The sequence below is a fragment of the Toxotes jaculatrix genome, chromosome 2, assembly GCF_017976425.1.
Source record: "Toxotes jaculatrix isolate fToxJac2 chromosome 2, fToxJac2.pri, whole genome shotgun sequence".
NCBI lineage: Eukaryota > Metazoa > Chordata > Actinopteri > Toxotidae > Toxotes > Toxotes jaculatrix.
Genome location: NC_054395.1, coordinates 5,761,443 through 5,775,366, shown reverse-complemented (window position 1 = coordinate 5,775,366; position 13,924 = coordinate 5,761,443). Strand labels below are relative to the sequence as shown.

Below are 13,924 nucleotides of genomic sequence, written 5' to 3'. Positions count from 1 at the left end.
TCACTTTAATATATTTCCAGTTTTTCTCCTGTATGTGGGTAAACTACCTGGCCCTGGTTTTTCACATTGATTTTGGAATATGCAACACCTGAGCTCAAAATTGAATCAGAGAAGGTCTTGAAACTAGATTTTGGAAGATGGGCCTCAAGTTAAAGTAATAAAGGAGGACCAACCTGCTAAGGTGTCTCTTTTGGGGCCTTACAGGAATAACAAAGCATGGCAGAATCATCGTATTTATTGTACTTATTTCTGACAAATTGTCAGCCAAACCAGTCTGCACTGTACAAATATACTCACAAGCAGACTCACAGCTGACCAGGATCCAGGATACCAACAAAAACAGTGATCAATGTTCCCAAACCAGAACACCATACAAAACGGTGTCATTTCACACAACATTAATGTCTCAGTTACATTTGAAGGGGATCATTAATGATTTCTGTTAACCATCACTTATCACTTATATTAAATCATCTTTGTGGATCACCACCTCGGATGTAGCCTTACAAAAGAAAACATATGTACAGGTTGCACTTATTCATTGGACGTCATGTAGCATTCTGCCCATGTTTCTCAGTGGTTAATGCACATTTTCTGAAACATGGTTACAATTCTCAACAACACGTCATTTATCCTGCAAGATTCACCAGCAGAGTATCATTTCCATTAAAATGGCATTTCTCTTTATCAACACAGTCATTGGTGTGTGCCTGTTAGCAAAGCTGTATGCGGTATGAATGTGTGTGTGAATGGGTGAATGTGACTTGTAGTGTAAAAGCACTTTTGAGTGATTGATAAGACTAGAAAAGTGCCACAGATATGTAGTCCATTTACCATATACCATATTACTATAGTTCTTGTAAACATGCTTGTGAAATAAAAGCTGATAAGTTACACCTACAAACATTTTTGCACAAATTTGGGGATCAACATGTTACAGATTGGAATAAAAGATTTTGCTGTTATCCATTCTTTTCATGAAGCAAAGAGATTTCCTGAAAACATTTATGACTGACAGCCTGTGACATGTGGCTCAGTCATTTTGTACGTCAGGGTCTGCAGCTTGGAGAATTTTACAGTCTTTGGAGAATTGTGATTTTCACTCCAAACTGTCAACAGCTGCAGAAAGATGAGTTCTATGATTAATACTCATTGTTAGGGGGTTTACACAACACGTATGTTCACTAAATGCTCCACCAGATGTCAGTGCAGCTCAGCATATGAACTACATGTAACTACATGCTAACAGCACACTGAAGTCCCCCATTTTGTTCGGCAGTCATGACAACAGCAGTGTGTGTGTTATCTGACTGCTCGGCCATGCATACAATGTGTCAGTGCATATCATATACCTGCACTTATTCAAAAGCTCTGGTGTTATGGCAGTGTTCGATCAATAATTTCTCTCTTACACACACACACACACACACACACACACACACGTCTGTCTATTCTTGTGAGGACCTACAATGACACAATGCATTCCCTAGCTGCTCACTGTACACACACATACATACAGATACGACAGAGTCATTCTTGTCTATGACTCTTTATTTGTGTTTTTCATAGAGAACATTTAAAATGGTTCATACCCCCACAATAACTGACATCACTTCTCTGGTTTATAACACTGACACAGGAACAGGGGAACATGTACACAAGTACACAAACACACAGTCACAAATTCAGCCCATCTACAGTGTTTTACTTCCCAAACAAAAAAAAACAAAAAAACAAAAATAAATAAAAATAAATAAGACCCCGAGGACACACAGCCAAGGCCTGTCCCACTTTACAAAATGGTGCAGTAGCAAAGGAACAACCACATCTACAAAAGTAACAAAAATTACCATACAATCTATCGTTGTGGAAGTGCTTGTAATTTTGGAAGTTTTGTACTTTCTTAAAAGGATATCAATATCAATGCCTAGAAAATCACCAGTAAAAATAGCTCATCTCTGTAAAAATGTGCTAGCAGGACAACCCTTGGCTGTGGATTTTTTTTTTCTTTGTCACAAACTATTTTTTTTTAAACCATTTTTAACTTGTCTTCAATACAACAACAATAACACTATTTCCTCTTAATACAAATATGTACAGAGACTTCCACTTGTTTCAAAATAATGCCCTGCACACTGATGCATTATCTAGGGATGGTGGTGATGATGTTCTTCAGATTCCTTCACAGAAACAGTCCATGCAGTCTGGCACCTGAATTGACAGAGTGAGCTCACAGTTTCTTTAGACTAACAAAAGCTTGTTGTTTTGTAGCTCTGTCAAAAAAATAAATAAAATAAAATGGCCACTAGCTGCATGTAAAAGACACATTTATTTTATCTCCCTATACATAATAACCCCCCTCCCCACCCCCTGACCCAACTTCCCCGAAAGTATTGGCTAAGAGATCTAGATCCAGACCAAATGTTTTCAGAAGTATTTGAACCAGGTTTGCCAAGTGTAAACATACCATATCTTGAAATGAGTGGAGTGAGAAAGGCACACATGATAAGACCACACAGCTCGTAACTACAGCAGGGAGAAGGGGGAGGAAGGTGGGGAGGGGTGGGTGGTGGTCGTGGTGGTGGGGGGGGGGGCTTTTGGTTTTGCTCAGCTTGATGAAAAGTGCCACTCAACTTGATATTTCTTTCTTATGAGCCAAAGTGTGGCTTTGGCTCCACCCCCCACCCCCCACCCCCCCCTCCCCCTTAAATGCACAGCTGGATTTTGGTCTGGACTGGTTTCCCTGAAAAGTGTCATCATGTTAAATTCATTTTCATTCCAGGTGCTTCAGGGAAACTGGGCCCTGTTCCTTCCTTCCTTCCTTCCTTTTTTTAAAAAATTTTCTTTGCTATTTAGAATAATAAAGCTCCTCACTCCATCACTCAGTACTTTTATGTAAATAAGAAAACATACAGTGTGTGGGCGCAGAACCAACCGTAGGCTGCGTTTGCTTTCTCAGCTGACATTTTTTGAAAATGCTATGCTTTCATGGCCTCAGTGTTTTTCATTTACATACCTCAGTAGACATTTTCATCAAGCAGTTTAAAAGGGGTCATGCCATATCAAATAAGTTAGGAGAATATTCACAGTCTTAACACTATCCGGTAGTATTCTCGTGCATTTCAAGAGAGGAAGGATATGCTACTTTGTTAACCAAATGCATCAAAACTATCTTTCCTGAGGAAAGGTTACACAAGACATGAAGAAGGGAAGGGGGGGGGGGGGGGAGCAGTGGGTTTAAAAGTCATAAAAAGCTTTGACATTCTTTTGAGTGATAGACACATATTTATGCAACAAACACCTCCTCCTAAAACAAGGGGGAGACTGTGTAGCCTGGCAAATCAATTTCCCACTCCCACACACTCATCTCGTTTCACACGTGGCCTTGATCCAGCCGCTGCTATCGCCTCTAGCCTCAGCTGACTGGCTGACCTATGGCATAGCTCTGTTCTGCTTCAGCAGCTCTCCCCGGTCACCTGAGAACCAAGCTCTGCTTCCTGTCAGTCTCTTTTGTTTTTTTTTTTGTTTTGTTTTTTTTTTTTGTTTGTTTGGAAAAGAAAGTACCACTTCCCTTTTCATACATTTTTGAGCATCGAACCCCCTGAATCGAAGAGATGTCTCTATCTGACATAACACACAGGTTGTTCTCTATATGAACAGCAACAAACAGGTGTGACAATGCTTTGTAATGAGCCCTCCAGTGGTGGGGGGTGAATACTTGCTATTGCCTGTGATCTATTGGGGTTTTCCCAAGTCAAGACTCAAATGCTGGCATTTTCAACAGTGAGAAAGTGCACAAAGGAGTTTCATTCTACATTGGCTAAAAGCACATTTACAACATGCCTTTGACATCAGCGTTACACAAGGGTATCATACTGTACACCACAGTAGCTGCGACAGATCACTCAAAGGCAGGTTACACTAAAGTCTCCTACTTGCTTGTTTCAACATTAGAGAGAGTGGGCTCATAGCGAGCAGGCCTTACCATTAACAATACAATAACTGCACAATGTCGCCAAACACTATGTGCAGAACATTATTCAGAGGCATCATCTTTTTTTTTTTTTAATATACATGAACTCACATGACACATGACAAAGAGCCAACCATCTAGTTTCAAATTGACAGTCATTTCTCAGATTCAGTAGTACAACACACAGTAGATGTTTCTGACATTTCTGGATCAAGGACAGACAAAGAAAGAAAAGGAGGAAAGGAAACCTATGAAAACACTTCCAAAGTATTGTACTGTTTCATCAACAACGCCTACTTTGCCTTCAGCTTGACTGAATGGTATGTTTAAAGCCACAGTTGAGCAGGTCTTAATGATATTAAATAAGGTGTAACTGCCTCCTATTGATAACGCCCCTCACATCTCTTCTAGACAGCTAGCGATCCTTTGATAAGGTAATACAAGAGAAGAAGAAGAGCAAGTCAACAATTACACTGGAAAAATATATGTATGTTTATATTCATATATATAGCATCTTTAAAATCTATTTATACAGAATGTATATATAGTGTACTTATGGCCATCTTGGCAGAGAAATAAAGGCATCTGAAACAATCACCACTCTCTTGATGCCGTGGTCTTCCCGGGACCAGACATTGTTACATTGCAGAAATGCGAAGAATCAGGAAAGAAAGTGAGTTCTCTTGTTTTGTTTTTTGTTTTGTTTTTTTTTTCAGTGGCACTTTGTGCATCAAAAAATTAAAATCTAGAGTAAGGCTACAAGGGTGTGTATGCTTATCTGATAGAAGTTTGTCAAAGGAGGCCATCCTACAGTATCCTCTAGGGTTGGATATGTCGCTGTGTGTGTGTGTGTGTGCGTGTGTGTGTGTGTGTTTTAGACCCATACATCCAGCCTAAAACACTGCTGGAATACAGCTCTATAAATGTACCATTGTACTGCTGAAAATAATAAATAAGAAAAAAAAAGCATTACTTAAGCATCTATGGTACATTACAGAGGTTTTGGGTGAGCCAGTGGTGGCCGCTACAAAGCGCTTGGGAGAGGTAACATTTTTGAACTCTGTTTTTTTTTTGTTTTGTTTTGTTTTATTTAGTTTAGTTTAGTTTTTTTTTTAAATGAACATTTCTTGGTTTTCTTTCACCTCACAAAAGCAAACACACAGAGACCAGATAGCAACAGAACAGTGATTGCTTTTGTTGGGGAATTTTTTTGTCTTTACAATCAGCTGCTGGTATGTCTAGGTATAAGCCTAAGTAATCAAACAGTATTTGTATTGATTTTGTTTCTTTATTTAAATATTAGCAGTGGATCTTTAAGACTACTCAGACTCAACCGTCACATCACGCACATAAATAACAAAATAAATATACAGCCATATCAGTCAATTTCTTTCATATTAAATAAATAATAAATACATACTTTCTTTTTTTTTTCTCAGCAGTGGGTTTCTGAATGTAGCAGTAACAGAAAGAACATAAACAAAAGGGAGGAGAAACAAGAACAACCCAAAAAAATAACTTTTTTTTTGTAAAATTATCAAAAATTTTGTCAGTTATAAAACATCTGCACTTAAAAAGGTTTTTAAAAAGTACTCAAAACAAAATATGCCTTGTCAGTTATCTATATAGATTCTTAAAATATTGACGTAAGACATCTGCAAATCGCTTTGACTGTGAGTATCAGTAAAGATGCATTTTTGTGTGTTACAAAACCAAGTTAATAAATAGATTGCTTCAAATAAATAAACCTCAATAACATAAATGGCAATAAGTTACAATTTAAATGTCCACAAGTTTAAATAATTCATATATAACAATAATTAATGTACCACAAAACTATTAATTGAAATGAAGTGCAATTCCTATGTTGATAAATACTATTGATATGACTAACTGAATTTGAAATGTGTGCACACTATTACTATTTTCATTTCAGTTTACAAAAAAAAAAAAAAAAAAAGATTTATCTGCTGCTTTTCAAAACATGGAATCAGCTGTCCCACGAAAAAAGAAACAACCTACACTGTTCCTGGATCTGTCTCACGACATTACTCGAAGAATTTTTTTTTCCCGCTAAACTGAGTCAACATTGCGCTGTTGACATCTTTAACGCAGTAATACCACAAAGCAAACACAAATTCAGTGTAGTGCATGCTTCATATTGCTGGGGTGTGTGTGTGTGGTCATGAATCAGAGAGCTTCTGGAGCCGGCGAACGCACACACACACTCGCCACAGTGAATGCTACAGGACAGCACTGAAAGTCTTCACGTTCAGCTCATCCGTGTCCTCCTCTTCCTGTCACCCAGCTCCTGTGAGCGATCCCGTGTTCGCATTCCACCACGTTTACGTTGATGTGAAGCGTGAAAACCGATCAGCCGCGCAACAGTGAAACCTCCAAAAACAGTTACGGACACGAAAGAGACAACAGGTAAACATACAGCATATTAAACCCCCCGGACACAGTTTCTAGTAACATAATTCTTCTTTTCCATCCATTCTGACTGAAGAATCTGTTTCTTCCTCCTGATCCCAGCAGCAGCATGGTGTGGATTTTGGTCCGCGTCACTTTTCTTCTAACAGAGTGCTCCCTGGGTTGAATTTTTTTTTAAGTTGCCGTTTATTTAAATAACCTGAATTCCCTTTTTGTTTTTGAATCATATTTCAATATATTGTAGAGTATTTCAACATCTCTCCTCCGTCTCTCCATCTTCACCTCCGTCACGCTCCTGCGCTTCAAGACAGTTTGCGTTTTCTCCGTGTGTGTGTTTGTGTGTGTGTGTGTCTCGAGCCTCAGACTTTGATGCCCTTCACAGCTTTGTTGATACTCTCCAGCAGAGCCTTGTTCTCGGGGCTCTGGAAGCAGTCCTTGTTAGTGTACATGTCGGTCAGCGTGCTCACATAGCTGTCGAAGTTCTGCTCGGTGATTGGCTCCTGCTGTGGTGCAAACAACAACCAATCTCAGCTGAGAAGAGCAGGGGAACAAACGCCTATACGCTTTTCAACACACGAGATTTACCTCAGAACAAATACATTAAATCAGCCAAAACGGTGTGTGCACGGAGGTCCTGCCCTGTGTGTGTGTGTGTGTGTGTATGTGGATAACAACTCACCATGTGCGGCAAGCGTATATTAGCCAAGCTGCGGATCAGGGCGCGGCTGAGACCAGACAGCTCCATGAAGAGGGCCTCGTTCTGCTCTTCGATCATCTTGTTCTCGTGCTCGATGCTCTTCAGGTTCTTCTCCATGGAGGAGATCTGCAACACATGGCAACAGGTTTTTTATACCAGTGCTACCACTTTAGGCATGAGGTTGTAACTTATCTGTAACTAGGAATTCATTTCAAGAGTAAGTTGATGATGATGTTCACATTTTTTGTCAACTACTTCCATAACACATGCAACATGTACCTCAATCCCACATACACTGTTCCTAGAAATACTTACTACAGCACCAATGTGTATTCATCCACGGCTGAAAATAGTCCTTATTTTGTGTGCTATAAAAACAATAGTGTCCAGCTAATTAGCCTCTTCTAAAAATGAAGCTGTATGTTTGTGAGCTGCTTTTAAAGATTTAGCTCTCCAGTAAGAACCAACAGGCCCTGGAGCTGAGAGCCACAGACAGTCTGGGAGCTGGTTCTTCTCTTTTTCAGGGGATTTCTTGACTGTAACAAAATATCAGATGTCACCTGCCCTTTCCTTTAAAACAAGCTTATGTAATATTTGCTGAATACTGTGGCCACAAGTTGCAATTACAGGACAATGTTAAAAGATAAAACAAGCTATTTACAGTACCTAAGGTTTGCTAACATTAGCCATGATAAGCTACTGGTCGTAGAATACCAGGTAAGGTCGTAGCAGCAAAATCCCTGAGTGTACTGAGCTGAGTTTATTGCTTCATTGCTTAAACATTTTTCATTTCATTTTCATTTTTTTTCTTTATTTGTTATTTTTGAGTTAAGCTTCACAACCAGGCAGAACATTTTAAAGCTTTGTTGTAATATGCAAACAATATATGAAATGTTGCTTAACGGGCTCAAGTGACAGAATTCAGTACTTTAAGTCTCGTATATGACAAATACTCTAAATTTGGTAAAACTGTCCTGTAAGAATCCACCACATGTTCAGTGATCTCACCTGAGTCTGCAGGTTGACCATGTCAGCCTCCATTTCATTGTTGGATTCATTGAGGTCGTTAATCTCTTTGTTGAGTTGCTTGATGTCCTCATCATTGTCCAAAACTAAAGGAGAAGACAGATACATTAGAACAGAGAAGAATAGTCTGGTCTGGTCTGTTTATGTTTTAGCTGCCACATTCAAGAATTTCACACACAAACTGATTTCCAATGTTTATTTCATCTCACCATCACCGGCTCTGAACTTGGTGCTCAGATAGTCCTCTGTGGGGAACTTGGCCTTCTTCTTGGCGTACATGGCTCTGGGGCATCCTGAGAGGCTGGGGACACAAGAGCAACACAGAGAGGAGGCGGGGGGGGGGGGGGGGGGGGGTCACTGTACTGTTCACACTAACTCACATACAGTCACACAGATTACTCTGCAGCCTCAGTTATCACATTTGACATTATATCGTAAGACATATAGAAATTTCTAACTGTGAGCAGCGTGGTGTAAGAGGAGCAGTAGCTCTGGTGCTTTATGTACCTACACAGGAGGCGTTCAGGCCCAGTATTAAATTGTAGGACACCACATAATCATTTTAGTTCTACATGTAAAATGCAGGAAAACAGGTTTGGGGTGTAAAAATATGGTTTTTGATTATTTATGGGCATATAGGACAGGTAAGACCTCAAATATACTCCCTACTTGGAGTCTAATATGAACAGCTGGTGGCCTTGTAGTGTAGTGGTCTAGTTAGAACCAGAAGAGAGCTAGCCTAAAAACAGGAACAGAGAAATGGGAGTTCCTTAAACTTTCCAGCACAGCATAAAGTTGTTTCCCTGTCAAACCAAGTCTAAAGTCTAGTTAAAAAAAAATAGAAACTGCCTCTACACAACTTACCTGCGGTGAGTGAGGAAGCTTCCATTAGCATGTCCGGAGCCGTCACAGCCTGGGGTGGGACAGGTCGGCCCGTCTGCCTTGAAGGCCTTCCAGTTGAAGGGTGTGCCGTTTAGGAGACCCTCCTTCTGTCTGCGGGCCGCCAGCGGACACCCGTAGGCGCTGCGGTGTGTGGCGTACTTCCCACTGATGTGGCCCAGGCTGTCGCAGCCCGGCACCGGGCATCTGCAGGGAGCAGAGGAAAGAAGGGAAACAAGAAAAAGACGAGTGGAGAGTTGTGCAGCAGGAGAGGGAGAGGAAGTGTTGAAGCCAGGCAGCAAGGAAAGAAATAAAGAGAGTGAGAAGGCACAAGGGTTAGACAAGGAGAAACCAAAAATATAAACTGTAGAGAAAGTTCAGAATATTATAATGAAGATTTAAGTTACATACTTTCTCTACTGGGCCAAATTCATTTTCTTACATCTGTGCTTGACAGATTATTTATGCAATGAATAATATTACTAATGCAAGAGCTATTAAGTTTAGCACATGCTGTTATCAACATGCTGTTAAATTAACTGTTTTGTGTGCAAATGCAATATGAAGCCCATGTATTTCTTATGTATTGATTATGTTCTCTACGATACTCTACCATGAACTACATTCAGCATCAGTATCTGCAGTAAGTGTATTTTCCCATCAGTAAGGGCCTGACTGTTTGATTCAGTTACGGGGGCAGGTCACTACCTGTGCATATGATTCACAGTGACTTTCTTCTCTCTCTCTCTTTTTCTTTTTTTATTGCATTTTACTTTTACCGTCAGTCTCGCTAAAAGCAGACATTATGGCTTTCTGAGCGGTACGAACTTTAAAAGCTCGGAGTCCTCCTGGTTGTCCTTGGTAGGAGTTTTAATTCCACTTTTCTTGGCACGCGGGCACCCAGAGAGACTGAAAACAGAAAGTATGGAGTTGATAACATAGGGCTGAAAAAAGGTCTGGTGAAGTGATTGCTTGATAAAGGGAGAGAACATTATCAGGAAGAATAATTTTTTTTTTTTTGTTCAATCAAAATTACAAACCAAATCAACTCAAAAAACGCCTAATATGGCCGAAAATAGGATCATGGCAAGGTGTGGTAAATGTGTGAGTATGTGGTCCCTGTCTGATTCTACCATGAACTGTCACTAAGCCTCTCTGACTCACTGTGTGTTTGTGTGTCCGTGTTTGTGTTCGTGTTTTTGTGCGTGCGTGTGTGTGTGTTTTTTTTTTTTTTGTTTGTTACCTTCTGTGGGAGGCGTAGTTTCCTGTGATGTGACCTGAGCCATCACATCCTGGAGTGGGGCATCTGGAGAAAGAGGAACAGCAATGTTTAACATTTAAAACAAGGTTAACAAAAAAAAAAAAATAATAAGAGGAAGATGTTTCTCAGTGGAGCGTCTTGTGAAAATGGCATTATGCAGATGAGAGAAACGGTCCGCTTGTTAATTCTGCTCATTTCTTATTCACTCTTATGCATGTTTGTTTTAAATCCAGTCTTCTCAGGCTCTTTGCCATTTACACACTTCTTGTATCTGTCCACAGTGAGCCGTGAAAAGCCTCGTTTCTAGTAAAGAGTTATATATATATACTACAGAACTGCAGTTCCATTACACATTTACATGAACTGATTGAAGTGAAAGTAAGCACAGTCCGAGCCTGCTGCAGAAAAACACACCATGACAGATGCAGCAGCAACAGAGGCAGCAGCAAGCAACAAAAGATAAGTTAACGTCAGCAGAATAAAGCACTGTGGCATTGGACAGTGTCAGTAGCAGTGCAATGAAGTGGCAGTGAAAAGGCGGTGAAGGTGTAGAGCAGACATACTTGAGTTCAGGGGTGTGGGCCGCCATGAGGGACCGAAGGCTCTTATCAGCGAGAGGACACCCAGACAGACTGAGGGGAAAAAGAGAAAGGAGAAAAAAAAGCAGAGGACAGGCAGAGAAATAGAAGGGGGGAAGGAAAGCCAGTGTGAACAGATTGAAAGAAGAGAGGAAAAAGACATGAGTGAAGGGAAATTAAGAATGCAAGGCATACCAAGGTCATTTAGGAAGAAGAGGACAGACAGCAAGAAGTAAATTACTGATGCATATCAAAGTCAATGACCGTCTTTGCTTCCCGGGCTCACGCTACATTATTGCCTCTGGCATGTCAGGATCAAATAAAATATTTGAATTAGTCGTGGTGCACCAGCTTTGGACTCAGGTGCAGAGTGGGCAGCAGAGGAGTCTCAGCAGAGCTAACATTTCATATTGGAGTTTATATATAGAGCGCTCACATACTGTATCACCCAAATAAGTCTGCAATGGTGCATACCTGCGATGGGACGCATAGTTTCCAGTGATGTGGCCACTGCCATCACAACCAGGTGTAGGGCACCTGGAGAGGGTGAGAAAGAGAGATACAAAGAGGAGAAAAGACACGGAGACACAAGGTTAGAAAGGACAGAGCGTGTTAACTAAATAGGATGCAAGTATTTGTCCAAATACCTGCAAAGCTAAAGACTTTCCCATTTGCCTCTGATATACATGTCACTGCGAGGATGTTAACATGCTCGTGTTAGCATTTCAGTCAAACCACAACAGAGCCGCTAGCTGTCTACTCTTGTCTGCTGTCTGGATGTAGACCTTTGTCTTGCTGAGTCTTGTTACTTACGAGAGCAGCTCTTTCTTGCTATCCTTGGGCTGGAACTTGACCTTGAAGCTTGGGGTTGTGACCTCTCCTGGGTACTTCCTCTCCTCTAGACAGTCCTGCATCATGTCACAGTCCTCTTGGTCAGAAGACACAAACGACTGGCCAGTGTGCTCCATCTGAAAAACACCCCAAAAAAATTAAGATGAGCACAAACGTGTCCAAAACAACGCACTAGTAAAGTCCACTGCAGTCCTTTTGTTCTTTAAATTGTGCTGGTGTGTTGTTGGGTGGGTTGTATTGAGTTTTTTTTTTTTGACCATTTTTGAGTGATGGCATTTTCGCAACAGTTTGCATATTTGTTTACAAGCAAAGAAACTTTGCAAACCACAATGTGCACACCAGTCTCTGATCTGATCCCCTTTTATTCTTTTTGTAGACAAGTGATGTTTCCAAATGCAGAATGTCCTCATAAAAAATTTACATTCAAGGCCCTTTATATTTCTTTTGAAAAAGTTCAAAGGAGTAAAAATTAGCATATGCCAAACCCAGGATGGTGCAATGCACCTGACACACCACCTCTGTTACACAGTGCAATGTTTTAACTGTACAGTAACTCTCACATTTCAGTGAAATAAATGAATAATAGAAAGAGGAAAAGGGGACAGGAAATAAGGCAAGGGTGTTAGACGAAGACAAAGTGATGTAAACAATTAAGAGTTTTTTGTTCAAAAGGCTCAGGGGGGAGTTTCGTCTGTTGTTGTTTATGTTGCAATACTTCCTCTGTGGCTAATATCACAGGAAACCCTGCATGTCTGGAGCTCACACTTCTGCTCAGTAGACCTGCACTGACCTCGTCCATTTCCTCCTCCCTTTGGCGGTTCGGTTTGGTGTAATCCAGAGGTCCCTCCCAGTCCTCCTGCTTGTAGGCGTGTAGATTGGGCGATGTCATCCCGCTGCTTCCGCTGTGATGCAGTGACGAAGAGGAGGAAGAGGAGGGGTCTGGGGACCGAACCCCGGGACTAGTGGCGGACAGACTGCCCTCTCGTTTAAAGGGCTTCTTCATACTCAGGTCCAGGGTCCCATTCTCATCCACCTCAATGTCCATTTCCTGGAAAGAAAACAGGGTATTCATTACTGGGGCTGCATCACAACATCATCATCCTCAAGTTACTTCTAACTGCCTTTCTGAATTCCCAACTAGAGTCCCAACGTGTTCAATATTAAATGAATACAAATATTAGGAAATAAGTAATCATACAAATACATTAAGTGAAACATAATAAGCTATAAAATAGTATCGTAGATTTTGACTCATCAACACATTATTATGAAATGTTTATTTTAGGATTTCATTATGGAAATCTGTATTTCAACGTGTCAGTTTTTGTTTCATAATGACATCCTCACCACTCTGCTAGTTAGTTAGTTAGCTAGCTCCAGCTGGCTAGTGGAGTCCAGATTTAAGACTGTTTCACTGTCTTTAGATATCTTTTCACATCACTGTATACATACTTGTAATAGTATATCTTTGGAATCTCAAGGTAATCCAGCTAGTTAGCTGGATAGGTCAGTCAGATTTGCAGCCTTGTGTGTTGACATCTTTTCCGTGTGTGTGTGTTTTTGTCTTCATTTAATAGTCAATGTCCCAGCCACTGGGACACCAAGAGCTTCACTTTGCCTCTGTTGTTGCTTTAGCTAACAGAAGCTAAATGGCTAAAGACGTGAGGCATGTGACAGTTGGCTGAAAGGTGAAGGAACTTAGACTGGTGCCAACTCATTAAGTAAAATTAATCATACAAATAAGAATAATAAAATGACATTTTATAATAATGACTCAAGTTTAATCATTTATAATTTCACTCTATTTCGTCACAATGATTCGGTTTTTTTTTATCTTTATATATTTAATATTGAAAACTTTGGGTATCCATACATAGTATAGGAAGAACATTACTACAGAAACATGGTTAACTCTAAATAAGCATTCTCACACATAAATTACTAACGCAGTTCCCTCTGGTGCACTTCAGTGTGTATGAGAAGCAGTTTCATATATGCTGTGTATCATCACTGTATGATGATGATTGTGATTAATTTAATCACCCTCTTGAGCAGACTCCATCTGCATTAACACATCTACATTTTTCTGAATCATAACTTCATATAACCCACGGTTACACTAAGGAGTGGATTTAGATTCAGATTAAACTAAACTTTCATATGATGAAATTATTGATTTCTTCCTATTTCCACCCATCCACCTTCACCTGCTTGTAAAACTGCCC

The 13,924-nt window shown here is 40.3% G+C and overlaps 1 protein-coding gene across 3 annotated transcripts in view; it reads right to left on the bottom strand.

The window, feature by feature from the left end:
- Positions 1-2,837: 2,837 nt before the first annotated feature.
- myt1b (myelin transcription factor 1b) overlaps positions 2,838-13,924 on the bottom strand; it is a 100,162-nt gene continuing 89,075 nt past the window's right edge. For 2 of the 3 annotated variants that reach the window (XM_041053608.1, XM_041053613.1), the window contains 10 exons: positions 12,490-12,747; positions 11,661-11,815; positions 11,322-11,384; positions 10,252-10,314; positions 9,837-9,917; positions 8,994-9,215; positions 8,339-8,430; positions 8,112-8,215; positions 7,086-7,229; positions 2,838-6,909 (listed from right to left, as the gene is read on the bottom strand). In XM_041053608.1, coding sequence (XP_040909542.1) covers positions 6,766-6,909; positions 7,086-7,229; positions 8,112-8,215; positions 8,339-8,430; positions 8,994-9,215; positions 9,837-9,917; positions 10,252-10,314; positions 11,322-11,384; positions 11,661-11,815; positions 12,490-12,747 — 1,326 coding nt within the window. In that variant the 3' untranslated portion in view covers positions 2,838-6,765. The remainder of the gene's footprint in view (positions 6,910-7,085; positions 7,230-8,111; positions 8,216-8,338; positions 8,431-8,993; positions 9,216-9,836; positions 9,918-10,251; positions 10,315-11,321; positions 11,385-11,660; positions 11,816-12,489; positions 12,748-13,924) is intronic. The other variant, XM_041053612.1, reaches the window with a different exon arrangement.